The sequence below is a fragment of the Rhincodon typus genome, chromosome 16 (assembly GCF_021869965.1).
Source record: "Rhincodon typus isolate 14 chromosome 16, sRhiTyp1.1, whole genome shotgun sequence".
Classification (NCBI taxonomy): Eukaryota; Metazoa; Chordata; class Chondrichthyes; order Orectolobiformes; family Rhincodontidae; genus Rhincodon; species Rhincodon typus.
In genome coordinates, this window is record NC_063347.1 from 13767569 (window position 1) to 13783187 (window position 15619).

Genomic DNA, 15619 nt, shown 5'->3' on the forward strand with positions numbered 1-15619 from the left:
CAGAGAAGTCCATAGGCTCATCACTCTCTGGATGGAGAAATTTCTTCTCATCTCAGTGCTAAATGTCGTACTTCCTATCCTTAGTCTATAACCCCCAGATCTAGACTCCCCAGTTATTGGGAGCATCCTTCCTGTGTTTACCCAATCTAGTCCTGTTAGAGTTTTATAGGTTTCTTTGAGATTCTGTCCCCCCAAAACTCCATTCTTCTAAACTCCAAACGGATTCGCTCTCTAGATGCACAATTGTTTTCATCTCAAAAGTTATAATGTTCACTTCCATGTGGTTGCATTTTTCCACTGTCTTTGTGAAATATATTTTTTGCCGATGTTGCCTCAGAACTGGCTTCAATGAAGTATGTGAAAATAACTGTCTCTATTACCTCATAGGGTAAGACTGTGGAATTGCTTTTGTCATGAACTGCATTAGTAATAATAGAGTAATTGAAGACTACAGCATTGAAGGAGTTAATTCAGCTTGTGTTCACTCTTTGAAAGAGTTTACGTTTACATTACATAAAATATATAGTCCTATTATATTACATTTTAATTTAACTTCTGTATACCATTATATTTTATATACAATTACATAGCAAATCATATATAAACACAAACAAACATTTCTATATGTATCAGCGGACAGTGAATCTTTGGAATGCGCTATCCCAGAGGGCTGCCAAAGCTCAGTCAATAATTACTCTCAGGCCAGAGATTGATAGATTTCTAGGTAAAAATGACATTAATAGATAAGGGGATACCATGGGAAAATGGCATTAAGGTTAATGATCAGCCATGATGTAGAATGATGGTATGGACCTATGGGGCTGAATGCCCTACTCTTTTTCCAATGTGCCTATCCAATTATCCCATTCCACAGCTTTGACCCCATAACTTTGCAAATTCTTCTGCATCAAGCATAAATGCGGTTGTATTCATTTCTGGGATATGCACGTCACTGGCTAGGACAGTATTAATTGCCCATTCCCAAATACCTTTGAGAATGTGGTGACAAGCTTATTTCTTGAACCATTGCAGTCCATAGGGTGTAAGTAAACCCAGTGCTATTAGAGAGGGAGTTTCAGAATATTGATCCTGCAACAGTGGAGGAACTGTGATATAGTCCAAATTAGGGTGGACAGAAGCTTGGAAAACTTCCAGTTGATGGTGTTCCTATGGATCTGCTGCCTTTGTCCTTCCAGGTGCTCTAGATTGTGGTTTTGGAAGTTGCTGTCCTAGGAGCCTCAATGAGTGGCTGCAATGCATCTTGTAGATGGCACACACTGCTATCACTATGGGGTGCTGGTGGAGTGAATGTTGAAGGTGATGGGTAGGTACAATCAGGTGGGCTATTTTGTCTTGGATAGTATTGAGTATTGTTGGAGCTCTACCCATCTAGGCAAGAGCAATATTGTATCACACTCCTGATTGGTTACCTGCAGATGGTAGATAGGCTCTGGGGAGTCAAGAGTGAGCTACTCACTGTAGAATTCCCAGCACTTGACCTGTTTTTGGAGCCACTATATTTATATGTCTAGTTCAGTTCAAGTTTCTGGTCAATGGTAACAAACAGGATGTTGATAGTTGGGAATTGAGTGATGGTCATGCCATGAAATGTCAAAGGGTGATGGTTGAATTTTCCATTTTTTGAAGTGGTCATTACCTAGCACTTGTGTGGCATGAATATTCCTTGCCAATTATTGGCTTAAACATAAATGTTGTAATGGTATTGCTACTTTTGGACATGCACTGCTTCAGTAACTGAGGAGTTGCAAAGATGCTGAATATTATGCAATCATCTATGAACATCCCAAGTTCTGATCTTGTGCTGAAGCAAAGATCATTGATGAAGTAGTTGTAAATTGGTGGATCTAGTACACTACTTGGATGAGCTTCTGTAACAGGGTCCTGCAACTGAGATGTTTGACCTCCAACAAACACAACAATTTTACTTTGTTCTTGGCATGACACTGACCAGTGAAGAGTTTCCCCTGAGTCCCACTGACTCCAGTTGATTGGGCTCTGTGATACCACACTCGATCAAATGCTACCTTGATGTCAAGGGCAATCACCTTGGTCTTTTAGAAAGTTACAAATACTTTTGCTTCCATCAGCTTTTCACATTAGCGCATTCAAAATCAAGGCAACTTACTGTGTTAAAAGCATTTCTTCACTTCTCTTGAACGCTTTTGCTAATTATCTCAAGTATGTGCCCTCTGGTTACCAACTGTCATGCCAAAGGAATCAGGTTCTCCTATCTACTCATTAAATGTTGAATACCTCAATAGATCCCCTTTTAATCTTTTCTATGATAAACAATCTTAGTTTCTCTAGTCTTTACATAGAATTGAAATCCTTCATTCCTGATACTATTCTAGTATCTTTTTGGCTGTGATGTTATATTTCTTTCAGGACCATCCTATCTATTTATATGTCAAGGTTTGATTTGACTTTGTATGTGAAAGGAGGAGTGTTTTGAGTTGGTATCAGCACCCAACTTTCCAAGGTCCTAATTATTTAACAGCAAATATCATTTGCTTCCAACATTATATTTAGGCTTTTCCATAAAATCCCTCACTACCATTGCCTCATATGAACATTTCCACAATTCTGTGACCCATTATTTCATTACAGTTCCTGCAAAACCAATATTCAATATTTTTATTGATGATACTGATCTTCACATTACCTCATCAAACTGGCTGACATCTCTATAGATATCGGTCTTTGGAATTTGTCCCAGAATTGAATATTTGGGGCTGAAAAAAGAAAGCAGAATGCTCAAATCCAAACGAAATTGAAGCAGAAATGCCACATAAGTTCCCCAAGGCTATTAGAATTAAAAATAATGCTAATAGTTATAGAAGTGCTAATTCTATCCAATTGGTCTTGCAGTATGAGGCGCAATTGGACTCATTATGTTGTTGGCATCATCAACTCCTGCACTCGCAGCTTATCCTAAATTATGGCTCATCACTGAGGCAGAAGTTATGGGTTCAAACCCCACTCCAGATATTTAAGTACGTCAGTTAGGCTGCTGGTACTTCAGTGGTGTGCAATATTTTGAAGTAAGCCTTTGGCTTAGGGCATTCCAAACATTTCCAGCACTGAATTCTGGACTCACAGCCATTGGTAAGCTCACATTGTGTAAGGTAGGGCAACTCATAACATCATCCCATTGCCAAGTATTAGCCACCCTATTGGCTGGAATAACAATTGGCGTAGCCACAGAAGAGGTGTGCACATGATCACCCATAAGACTGTTAAACAACTGAATCATCACTGCTTCACATTACTCACAAAAAAGAGTGCATAAATACAGAAAATGATTACTACAATCTTTTCATAGAATTATCACTGAATTGTTTAGAAATAAAGAGAAGCCATTGCTATTGGACTTAGCACCATTTTATTCTTCCTTACATTTTATTATTTCCTAATAAAAAATATTCTGATATCGAGGGTGGAAAAAGAAATATAATGCAGCAGAAAGTCAATGGAGCACATATTTGTGGCTAGGAGACTCACAGTTGTGTCTGGAAGATCACAGTAAGTAATGCAAATGCTATGGAGGCAGCCAGTCCAAGGTCCATGCCCAATAATACAGTGCAAATGAGAGTGATGACCCAAACTATCTGCAAGAGAAATACAGTAGGGGTTGTATTAAGAAAAGACAAGATTTTCATTTATATGGCATTTTTCTTGATGCTGGATGTACCAAAGCACTGTACAGCTAATAAAGTACTTTTTAAAAAATGTAGTCACTGTTATAATGCAGAAAATGCAAGTCAATTTTGCACAGTAAGATCACACATATTGGTTAGGATACCAAGAACAACATCCTTGCTTTAACTCAAAATTTTGCCATATGGGCAATTTTACATTTACTTAAGAGGGAAGATAGAGCTTTAGTTTAACATCTGCCTTGAAAGATGACACGTCTGACATTACAACAGTCGCACAGTATGGCATTGGATTGTCAATCTAGATCTTTACACTTGAGTACCAGAATGTAACGTGAACCAGGAAGACTGAAGAAGTGTTATAGTTTGAGCTAGGAAGTCAAAAATTCAAATGTTGTTTAATGTACAGCAGACAATGAAAAGTCATCTGTGCTCCCGAGGGACTGCCTAAGAAGGAGAAGAATCATAAAGGACAAGTTGACAGTTTCTATAAACTATCTCATCATTGAAAATGTGAACTTGTCCTCTTGGGCAGAAGAATAGAGAAGCAGGAAATAATTTAAATAGAGACTGCACAATGCTGTAGTAGAATACATTTGGATGGCTTGTACATCAATCACAAAAGGTTAGCATGCAGTTGCAACAAGCAATTAAGAAGGTCAACATCTAGTTGGCCTCTATTGAAGAGTTGATCTAATTGTGCCTTCAAATCCATATTCCTGCCTGCTCGGATAACCTTCGATTCCCTTGTTAATCAAGAATCTATCTATCTATTGCTGCTTTAAAACTATCTAATGGCTGTGCTTTTTACCACTCTCTGGAGAACAGAGTACCAAAGATTCATTACACTGAGAAAAAACAAATGCTCCCTATATTTGTCTTAAATGGGCAGCCCCTTATTTTTAGACTGTGTCCTCTAGTTTGAGTCCCTACACAAGAGGAAACATCCTTTCAACAACCACCTCGTCAAGTCCTTCCAGATCTTATATGTTTCAATAAGATCACCTTTCAGTCTTCTAAACTCCAATGGATGGATGCCCAACAACTGTCCAACCTTTCCTCATTGCTCCGTCATTCCACAGGAATCAGTTGATTGAACTTTCTCTTAATGCCTCCAGCACATTTAAAGCTTTCTGAAAAGAATATGGAAACTGTCCACAGAACTTGAGATGTGGTCTCACCCATGCCCCATATAACAAGAGCAAACTATCCCTACCTCTAAATTCTGCTCCCCTTGTGATAAACAACAATCTTCTATTTGCTTAATCACAAGCTGTACCCACATACCAACTTCTTGTGATTCATCTACCAGGATTTCCAAATTCCTCCATTCCTCCGAATTTTGCATTCTATGTCCACTTAAATAATATGTTACTTTTCTATTCTTCCTGCCAAAGTGGAGAAGTTCAAATGTTCCCATATTATACTCTATCTACCAACTTTTTTGCCCACTCACTTAACCTATTAACATTCCTTTGCATACTCCTTATGTCCTCTTCACAACATACTTTTCTATCATGTTTGTGTCATCAGCAAATTTAGCAACCATAAAATTAGCCCCTACAACAAAAAAAATTTGTTTAAATTATATGAAGTCCCAACACTGATCCCTATGATATTCCACCTGTCAGATCATTGTGTACAATTTTGGTCTCCTTACCCGAGGAAGGATGTTTTGGCTATGGAGGGAGTGCAGTGAAGGTTTACCAGACTGATTTCTGGTATGGCAGGACTGAAAATATGAAGAGGGACTGAATTGGTTAGGACTGTGTTCACTGGAGTTCAGAAGAAATAGGAGGGAAATCACATAGAAATGTAAAAAGTTCTAACAGGACTAGACAGGGTAGATGCAGGAAGAACATTCCCAATTACTGGGAGTCCAGAATCTAAGGTCATACAGTAATGATATCTTTGCTGCAGAAAGTGGGTTAGGCCAAAACATTTAGATGTTTTCAAGGAGTTAGATATAGTTCACAGGGCTGAAATTATCTAAGGATAAGGGAGAAAACGTGAACACGGTACTGAGTTAGACAATCAGCCATGATCACATTGAATGACAGAGTAGTCTTGAAGGGCCAAATGACCCACTGCTACTCCTATTTTCTATGTTAAGATGTTTTTATTTTGCCAACACTTTTATGCCTACTGTCTATTTTCTGTTAGCTAACCACTGCTCTATCCATCTAATATGTTACTGTCTACGCCATGAGTATTATAGAACAGAATTCCTACAGTATGGAAGCAGGTCATTTGGCAAAGCCAGTCCACACTGACCCTCCAAAGAGCATTCCACCCACACCCACCCCCTACCCTATCCCTGTAACCCTGCACTTCCCCTGGCCAATCCACCTAACCTGCATATCTTTGTAGTGTGGGAGGAGACCAGAGCACCTGGAGGAAACTCTCGCACACATGGAGAAAATGTGTAAGGTCCATACAGGGAGTTACCCAAGGGTGGAATCGAACCCAGGACCCTGGTGCTATGAGGCAACAGTGCTAGCCACTGAACCAGTGTGCCACCCAAGAATAGATAAACTCCCATTCCCTGACTGAGAATTGAACCACTAGACCACCAAGGAAAATATTAAAATTTAATATGATGCCATTTTAATTGTTCATTTGGAAGTCTAAGAACAACATATCCACAAGTTTCCAATTATCCATGTTGCTTGTTACTTCCTTAAAGAACACCAATAAATTTATCAGTCATGATTTCCTTTCAAAAAACCATGTTGATACTGCCTGATTGCACTGATAGTTGCTAATTTCTCCACTATAACCTCCTGAAAATAGATCCCAGTATTTACCCAATGACAGATGTTAAATTAACTGTCCTGTGGTTCCCTTCTTTATTTCACACCCTCCTTTCTCAAATAGAGGACCCACATTCACTCTTTTCCAATCTGGTGGGTTTTTTCCAGAATCTGGGGAATTTTAGAAAATTAAAACCAATACATCTACTATCTCAACTACCACTTCTTTTAAGACCATAGAATGATATATATCAGGAGTTGGCAACTTGTCAACTTTTAATTCTAATCATTAGCACTCTTTCCCTGGTGATCATAATTGTTTTAGATTCCTCCCTCTGCTTCATCTCCAGATTCAAAATTGTTTCTGGGATATTACTCTGCAGTGAAGACAGACAAAAAATACCTATTCAATTCATTTTCCATTTCCTTATCTGCCAGAATTAATTCTCCAGGTTCACACTGTAGAGGCTCAACACTCACTTTGCTCACTCATTTTCTTATGAATATCTGTAGAAACTCTTACAGTTTGTTGTTATATTTCTAGCTAGCTTTTTTTTTGTAAATGATTCCCCTCCCATATATTAATCTTTAAATCATTCTTTACTGGTTTTTATGTTCTGCCCAATCTTCTGATCTGCTACGCAGTTTTGTGGAAACATACAATATTTCTTTCAATTCGATGATACCTGAACATCAGTTGTTAGCTACACATGGTATGACTTAGAGTTTTTTGTTCTTAGTGAGGCTACATCTCTATTGACCTTAACCTAATTTCTCAGTTCACTTTAGCCAGTTTGCTCTTCAAGCCATCATCTTTGGGGATCCAGTGCCTACGACTGATCTGGTTTCACTAGGTAGGTCTTGCCTACCTCTATCTGCGAGGCAAGTTAGGGCATAGTTGTCTCAATATTATACAACATTCTGGTAAAGTGTTTAAGAGTTTGATTTCTCACTTTAAGGAATGCCTTTCCCTGATCCATCATGTTATTCCTTTACTCAGCAGTGTTGATTGTTGATCCAGTAGGAAGTCCAGGAACTCCGCATCTAGTCTATGTTGTGGTGGCACTGAAAACAGTGAAGTGTACGATGACAAAGATACACAATGATCTGTTTTAAAAATGTTTGAACTCTTACCAGATCAATTTTGTTCGTCCTCCAGAAAAAGCAAATATCAGTGACCTGTTCAAACATCCCCTTGAGATTGATGATGACAATTGATGCTAAAACAGCCTGTTATGCAGAAAAGAATCACGAAGCTTAATGCACATCTTGCATGGGGTATCTATCCAACTATTGCAAATATTTCACTATTATTATTTTCATTTTTTTTCCAAATTAGGAATCTTGCTGGGATTTTAGCAATTAAATCGTACAATTCATATGTTTTAGAAACAAAGTTCAGTTAGAAAGGGAAGCAGTATAAACAAAAGCAAATGGAACACAGAAGCTAAATATAACTCAGTATTATCTAATGATTTCTGAGCTAACTGATCTAATTGTTTTCTCCCCCTGGTATCTGCTAGGAGGTCATCTGTCAGTTTTTATTTGTGCAAGCTGCAAGGAACTCTGAGATTAGGAAAGACTGGACTGTTGATTTTGATTTCAGTCTGTGTGAGGAGACAGCTCAGGCTTGGACTTTCTGATGTCCACCTGTGAATGCTTAATTTACTCTGTGCCTGATTATTTCAAATAGGCCAATGCTAAAAAAAAAGGCACTCCTATGAACGTAGCTTAAGCATGTTAGACTTCTGTGTGTGAACTTCACCATTCAGAAGTTTTATACTATAGCCTCCAGTTGGTGTGTGGAGAGTGGGAATGTAGTAAAATGAGGAGTAGGAAAAAGTCCGACCTTTGGCCAACATGAATTGGCATTACATATAATATAACAAAACTACAAATGCTGGAAATCTAAAACAAAAACAGAAATTGCCGGAGGAACTCAGTAGGTCTGGCAGCATTTGTGGAGAGAAAGCAGTGAATTGATACGCATTGGTATCTCAATACACTACACCACCATTCTGCCTATTAATAGAATCCCTATGTACAGTAACACTAATTGGGTACCTCAAAATCATGCAGTTTAAGTAAGACCCTTATAAAAATACATTTGATCCAACAATTGCAACATTCCAAAGAAACTGTAGAGGTTACAGCTCTCTTCAGCATAATGGAGGAAACACAAGTCAGATCCATCCATTTTGTTTGGGGTTAATTTGATTTGATTTAATTTGATTTTATTTATTGTACTCACATATACCTAAGTACAGTGAAAAGCATTGTTTTGCGAGCAGTACAGGCAGATCATGGCAAATAATGACATACAGATCATAGGCATATAAGGTTACAGCTGCGCAGGAGGTTCACAAAGCAAGATTAACATTATTTGAAATTAGTGAGGTCCTAAATCGTTAAGTAAAAAATATCTACCAACAAACATGGTGTATGTGTGTGTGCATGCTTCTCACCCAATACAGATATTAATTTAACACAATAATAATAAACCTGACAATATCTAGTATGATTATTAAATTCTCCCACTCAGTACAACAGCTAACCCATCTATATACTTTCTTGATCACAGCTAAGGCACTGATTTAAATAAATGAAGAGACCTACCTTAGGTAGTTGACTAAATAGTGCTCCGATTTCCAGGATAATCACCAAGATAACAACAGAAGACACTGCAGCAGCCAACTGTGAATGATCCAATCGAGAAGAGGATTCAGTGACAAACATATAGAAAGTGGAACATAGAACAGTACAGCACAGTGACAGGCCCTTTTGTGTTAAACATGATGTAAAGTTAAACAAGTCCCTTCTGCCTGCCTATGGTCCATATCCCTCCATTCCAGGAGTGCAGGTGGAGTCGCAGGTAGACAGGATAGTGAAGAAAGCGTTTGGTATGCTTACCTTTCTTGGTCAATGCATATAGGAGTTGGAAGGTCATGTTGCGGCTGTACAGGGCAATGGTTAGGCCACTTTTGGAAAACTGTGTGCAACCTGGTCTCCCTGCTATTGGAAGGATGTAATGAAACTTGAAAGGGTTCAAACTGAAGAAGGGTCTAGGCCTGAAACGTCAGCTTTCCTGCTCCTCTGATGCTGCTTGGCCTGCTGTGTTCATCCAGCTCTACACCTTGTTATCTCTATTTACAAAATGTTGTCAGGATTGGAAGGTTTGAGCTATAGGGAGAGGAAGAATAGCCTGGGGCTATCTTCCCTGGAGTATCGGAGGCTGAGAGGTGACTTTATAGGGTTTAAAAAAATCATGAGGGACATGGATAGGGTAAATATCAAGATCTTTTCCCCAGGGTGGGGGAGTCAGAACAAGAGGGCGTAGGTTTAAAATGAGAGGGGAAAGATTTAAAAGGGACCTAAGGGGCAGCCTTTTCACATTTGGGGTGGTGCGTGTATGGAATGAGCTGCCAGAGGAAGTGGTGGAGGCTGGCACAATTACAGCATTTAAAAGGCATCTGGATGAGTGTATGAGTAGGAAGAGTTTAGAGAGATATTGACCAAATGCTGGCAAATGGGACTAGAGTAACTTAGGATCTCTGGTTGGCATGGGCGAGTTGGACCAAAGGGCCTGTTTCCGTTCTGTACATCTCTATGACTCTATCTAGAGTTGAGGAGATTATGCAGATGTGTGCCATTTTAGTAAAGATTGTGCCAGGGTTAATATACTTTTGCCATCACTTGGGGATCAGGCTAAATCCTTGAAGATAAAGAATTGAAATTCTACCAGAAACAGTTTAGCATTTTGAAGGAATTTGTGGTTGGTATGAGGGCCATACATTTTGAGTGGACTGGTGAATAAATCAGTGAGATCTGCCTTTGTTGTATCTCCTATTTAATATGCAATTTACAGTTTATATGGATTCTAATATGTTTATTAATTCACGTTTAGTTTGTGTTGATTTGCATTTGCTTATTCAATTAAAGGCTATAAAATCTGAAATCCTGACTATTAGATTTCTGATTGGTGCTATTCATTTAGTGCAGTTCATTTCATTTATTGTTCTTCACAGTTGACAGCAATAGAAAGGAAGAATTTCACTCCATAGTAGTCAATCTGTGGTTGGTTATTGTTTAGCTGTTAAGGGAAAAAAGGCAATTATGTTATCTCTGCATACCCAGGGGAAACTGGACAAAACAGTAATTAATATTGACTGTGTAATCTGTGGGATCCACCCATTTCCCATCTGAATCCTAAATTCTTCACATTCTGAGCAGTTGGTTAAGACACCCCTCATGTTGGCAATCACTTTTCGCCATTAGTGAAAAAATATATTACTGGCTTCATCTTCCTCACTGATCCCTCTCAAGGAACATGCAAATATATTTCAAAAGGCTATGCCATAAGACCTGAGGCACCTGCATCTTGAAAATAGTTCCAATACACAAAATCCCTTACCTGTGTGTTTCCTCCAGTAGTTTCCTGAACCAGACTCCTGGACATGGAACAACTCACAGCAAAGCATTGGAAAAACCCTCCCACAAAGTTGCTGAGTCCCAGTGCGATCAGCTCCTGCAATAAACAAACCATAAAGTGGAGACAATGCCTTTAACACACATTATAGTTTCCACAATACCATACAGCGCAAATATTTCTTGCTGTAGACAATTGCATAGCATCATAGAATTTCACTAAAGAAAACACTTGATTCGAAATGTCTCTATTGGTTTTCCAAGAGAGCAATGCAATCTCCCCTCTTCTTTCACAACTTTGCACATTTCTTCCTTTTCAAACAATAGTCCCATTAATTTCGAGTAAAAATTCAAGAGATTCAAGCATAAAATTTAAATGAAACAGAACTCATCTTATTCCATTGTGTGAAATAGAAGCCCAGTGTACTTCCTTATTTATTCTCACCACATGGGTCTCCAGTATATCAAACCATTTCTCAACGCTCCCATTATGTACAAATTTAATGGATTGTTTGCATTGGATGGTTAATGAGAAGGTTTGCCGTGTTCTCTTTCTCATGAACATTTACCTGTGCATTACTACCTGAATCAGTAGATTAAATGATTTGGTTGGGGGCCATAATGGTGTAAACAGCACAAGATCTATAGAGGGAATAAGATTCCTGGATTGAATGACTTTTTCTTTATTTGAAGTTTTCCAAAAAGCATTCATTAAAAACAGTATCACCTATGTGTTCCCTGATCACTCTGTAAAGACGCAGAATTCCCTGCGTTATTCTCTTCAAGATGGAATAGTGAAGCCTAGAAAAATTCCTTCATATAAAAGAATGCGAGGATGCAATGTGCTCCCTAAAAAGGAGGATCTGCAGGATCGATTTAAACAATGGTAATCATATGAAGGGAAGAGGAGAGAAGGTGAAAAGTTGGAATTTGATTCAAAACTGCCACAGACTAGCAAAATAGTGAAGCAGTATTGTTGGCTTGGGTGTCTTACAGTGGTTCCTAAACCCCAAATTATTGGACTGCTGTATTACCTGATTGCTGTCCACCTGGTACCCATGCTTCAGTGCAAAGATCTTGCCCAGTGATATTGTGATGCCATATCCAACAATGGCCAAAGCAAAAGCGTCTCCCACAAGACTGGAGGCGATGCTGAAGTCAGGTGGAACTGGGGCTTGCAGGCTGTACAGGGCAAAACAAAACAGGAAGCACTGATGACAAATCACCTGAAAAATGTAAGAGCTGAGGTGGCTATTTGGCCCTTTATGCTGTGCCATTCAATAAGACCATAGCTGACCTAATCCTTCAACTCCATGATCCACACCATCCCCTTGACAATTCATAGAATCCCTACAGTGTGGAAACAGGCACTTCGGCCCAACAAGTCCACACCAAACCTCAGAGCATCCCCCTATAACCCACCCAATCTATACCTCCCTAAACACTACAGGCAATTTAGCATGGCCAATCCACCTAACCTGCACATCTTTGGACTGTGGGAGGAAATTGCTTCTCATTTGTACCAAGGGCTGAATTTTGTGGAGAGGACAGAAGTCCCACAGCCTCCAGGGCCGTTGGCTAAGCACAGCCTGCAGCCCACCCCAGTTACAGGACTGGCAGCACAGCCATGCCATCTACCAGTAGCAGCCAAAGCTGTGACCTATAGCATCAGACCCATCCCCCTATAACCCACCCAATCTACACCTCCCTGAACACTACAGGCAATTTAGCATGGCCAATCCACCTAACCTGCACATCTTTGGACTGTGGGAGGAAACCGGAGCACCCGAAGGAAACCCACGCAGACATGGGGAGAATGTGCAAACTCCACACAGCCAGTCGCCCAAGGCTGGAATCGAACCCAGGTCCCTGGTGCTGTGAGGCTAACCACTGAGCCACTGTGCCGCCCCATAATTAATGCTGTCAGTATCCAAAAAATTGAATGACACCCATAAGAAACCCTGGACTATATTTTCTTGGCTGTTTCAGGATCATAATAAATTGAACTGATTTCCAGATCGGGAATGTAGGTGTACAGGAGACCTCTGTGATCTTTACAGAGATAGCCAGTTAAAAAGCCATCTCTGGGAGCCTGTAGGATCTGAAGATGGTGTGTAGACCTGTGCAGATGTGATTCAAGGGGAAGGTCTGCTATGATGTCTGATTGACTGCTCCAGTGAATTCTGATGGGCTGCATGAAGGTTCTGGGTTGGTTGGCCCCCTCTTCTTTATGGACACTCCATAACTCACAGGGGGATCACACCTCAAAGCCCCCATACCCTGCCCCACCCTACCTAATTGGCAATGGTTACCCCTAAATCTAATCCTCTGCCATTAGCACATGATCCCACTCTTACCAATTGCTAAGGTCTCCTAAATCAACACTGGCTTTCATAATAACATGTACCCTTATTCAAGGATCCCACGCCCTTCAAATAGCTTCTTCCTGATGCTATAGGTCACAGCTTTGGCTGCTACTGGTAGATGGCATGGCTGTGCTGCCAGTCCTGTAACTGGGGTGGGCTGCAGGCTGTGCTTAGCCAACGGCCCTGGAGGCTGTGGGACTTCTGTCCTCTCCACAAAATTCAGCCCTTGGTACAAATGAGAAGCAATTTGTTTTCTCAGCGCAAGGCTACTCTCAGTGTGCTATCGTTTCTCTAATTAATGGGCGCTTTAAATGTGGATCCTTCCTAAGGAAGCAGGATTGGTGAATCTACAGCAGACAGAACTGAGAAGTGCAGTAATTAAACAAAAAGGAAATTAATTTAACCAAAACAATGATTTCATACTGAATATCAGCTACCCCTTTTAAGAAAATATATTATACTCAACTGACCCTTTCGGAATTTGCCCCACGACTTGTATTCCATATTCTCCAACTAGGTTCACATTTGACCCAATCACTGCAGCAATTATTACCTATTTTGGAGGAGAACAGAAAGATGGTGAAGTTTGATGTATTTGCACCAGAGTGTTCCAAACTCACTGAAAGGGATACATGTTAGGCCACATAAAGAGAAACTCTTTCCATTGGGAGATAGAGGTTGAGACTGTTTCCATATCCCAAACTGCTGTCAGGGGGGTAACAGTCACTCATTGGGACATTCATGGGGGCTCTCCCTTAATTGGTATGGAGGCAAGTTCCCTGACTAATTAGGATGGTAGGTCAGCTCTCAAAGCTGGATGGCCAATCACAGGTCTTCCAGCTTGAAAACAGCAGCAAGCCGCAGTCAAGGGCAAGTAACTAAGAAGGAGGTTCAAAATGGATACATCAAGTTACAATTTTTTCCAACCGTAACTTTATAAACAAAGACAGCAACTCGGCCACCACCAAAGGAAGCCTTTGTCTAGACTCGCACTCAGGTTGCTGTGAGGTCATGTAGGCCCTACCTGGAGCATTGTCCCCCATGGCCTACCACTGGGTACCCTCTCCCAGGCACTTAAACAGGCCCCAACCAGTGCAAGGAACTGGAGGTCGATAGGAATATCCCTTTTACTTTTAATTTTGTCCGTTAACTTGCTGTTACAAGGTTCTTAATGAGCATAAACAGCTACCCATTACGTGGGCATGGGCTGCCCTGCTAATCCTGATCCTGTCTCCTCCAAAGTGACCAGTGCCTGCAATAGAATTCGTAATGGGGGCTGATAATTCAGCCCAAGCAGTCTTTCCCACAAATATTGCCCACCATTTGGTTTATTATTTTAAAATTTGGAAGTAGGGAGGTAAATCAAGAAGAAATAAATTCAAATAGAAACATAAATGCTGGAGATGCCAGTGGCTCGGTGGTTAGCACTGTTGCCTCACAGCACCAGGGACCTAGGTTCAATTCCATCCTTGGGCGACTGTCTGTGTGAAGTTTGCATATTGTTTGTGTGGGTTTCCTCCCACAGTCCAAAGTTGTACAAGCTAGGTGGATTGGCTATGCTAAATTGCCCATAGTGTTCAGGGATGCCTAGATTAGGTGAGTTATAGGGGGTTGTTCTGAGGGTCGGTGTTGGGTCAAAGGGCCTGTCTCCACACTGTAGGGATTCTATTCTTCTAAATCCAGGAACAGCACTGTTGGAGAGAGAAGCAGGTAACATTTTGAATCTGTTATGACTCTTTGTGACTATAAAGTAAATGCAAATTTGATTTAAAGACACAAATTTTGCTTTGACATTTTTAACAAACGCTACTCATTCTAAATATTGTAGTGTTTAGTTTCCTTCCCACTATTTAGAAGGGAGAAAGATAAGGATGTGAGAGAAGTGGCAATATTCCTGGTATTGAACACCACTGTACTGAATTGATATTGTGTGGCAAATATAAGCAAATTGGCTCGGGAGTACCACCAAGTAAACTGACCTCATTAATCCAAGAGAAAGCTGTTGTATTTACCTCAATGAGTTCGATAGGAATTGGTATTGGCAATTTAGACTTAAAACAGTCATTTATCACCTTCACTGCAAACATCGTGGACATGGCAATAATACTGACAACCAATGTGCCAATATTCGTCAAGTGCAGTGCTTTGATCACATCGATTACAGTCTGTAGGAGACAGAAGAAAGACAAATAAACATACCAATTAAGCCAATCGATCGACAACCATGGGCTTGAATTCACAAGCTCCTGGCCAGGAATAAAACCACCAATGCTTTAATCTGATGGAAATTCTGTCCCTTGAAGCTCGTGTTTGAACATTTTAATAAAAGTTACATTTTTAATTCACATACAGATGTGAAAAGTTAGTATTAGGAAATGGAACATTTTCTTCTCTCTTC

General features: G+C 40.1%; 1 protein-coding gene across 1 annotated transcript in view; it reads right to left on the reverse strand.

Moving 5' to 3' along the window:
• slc26a6 (solute carrier family 26 member 6) overlaps positions 1–15619 on the reverse strand; it is a 109153-nt gene that overhangs the window by 24733 nt on the left and 68801 nt on the right. Inside the window, exons 7-14 of the mRNA XM_048606304.1 lie at positions 15234–15386; positions 13692–13774; positions 11890–12037; positions 10842–10955; positions 9047–9124; positions 7565–7660; positions 3523–3629; positions 2684–2753 (exon numbers count right to left, since the gene is read on the reverse strand). Coding sequence (XP_048462261.1) covers positions 2684–2753; positions 3523–3629; positions 7565–7660; positions 9047–9124; positions 10842–10955; positions 11890–12037; positions 13692–13774; positions 15234–15386 — 849 coding nt within the window. The remainder of the gene's footprint in view (positions 1–2683; positions 2754–3522; positions 3630–7564; positions 7661–9046; positions 9125–10841; positions 10956–11889; positions 12038–13691; positions 13775–15233; positions 15387–15619) is intronic.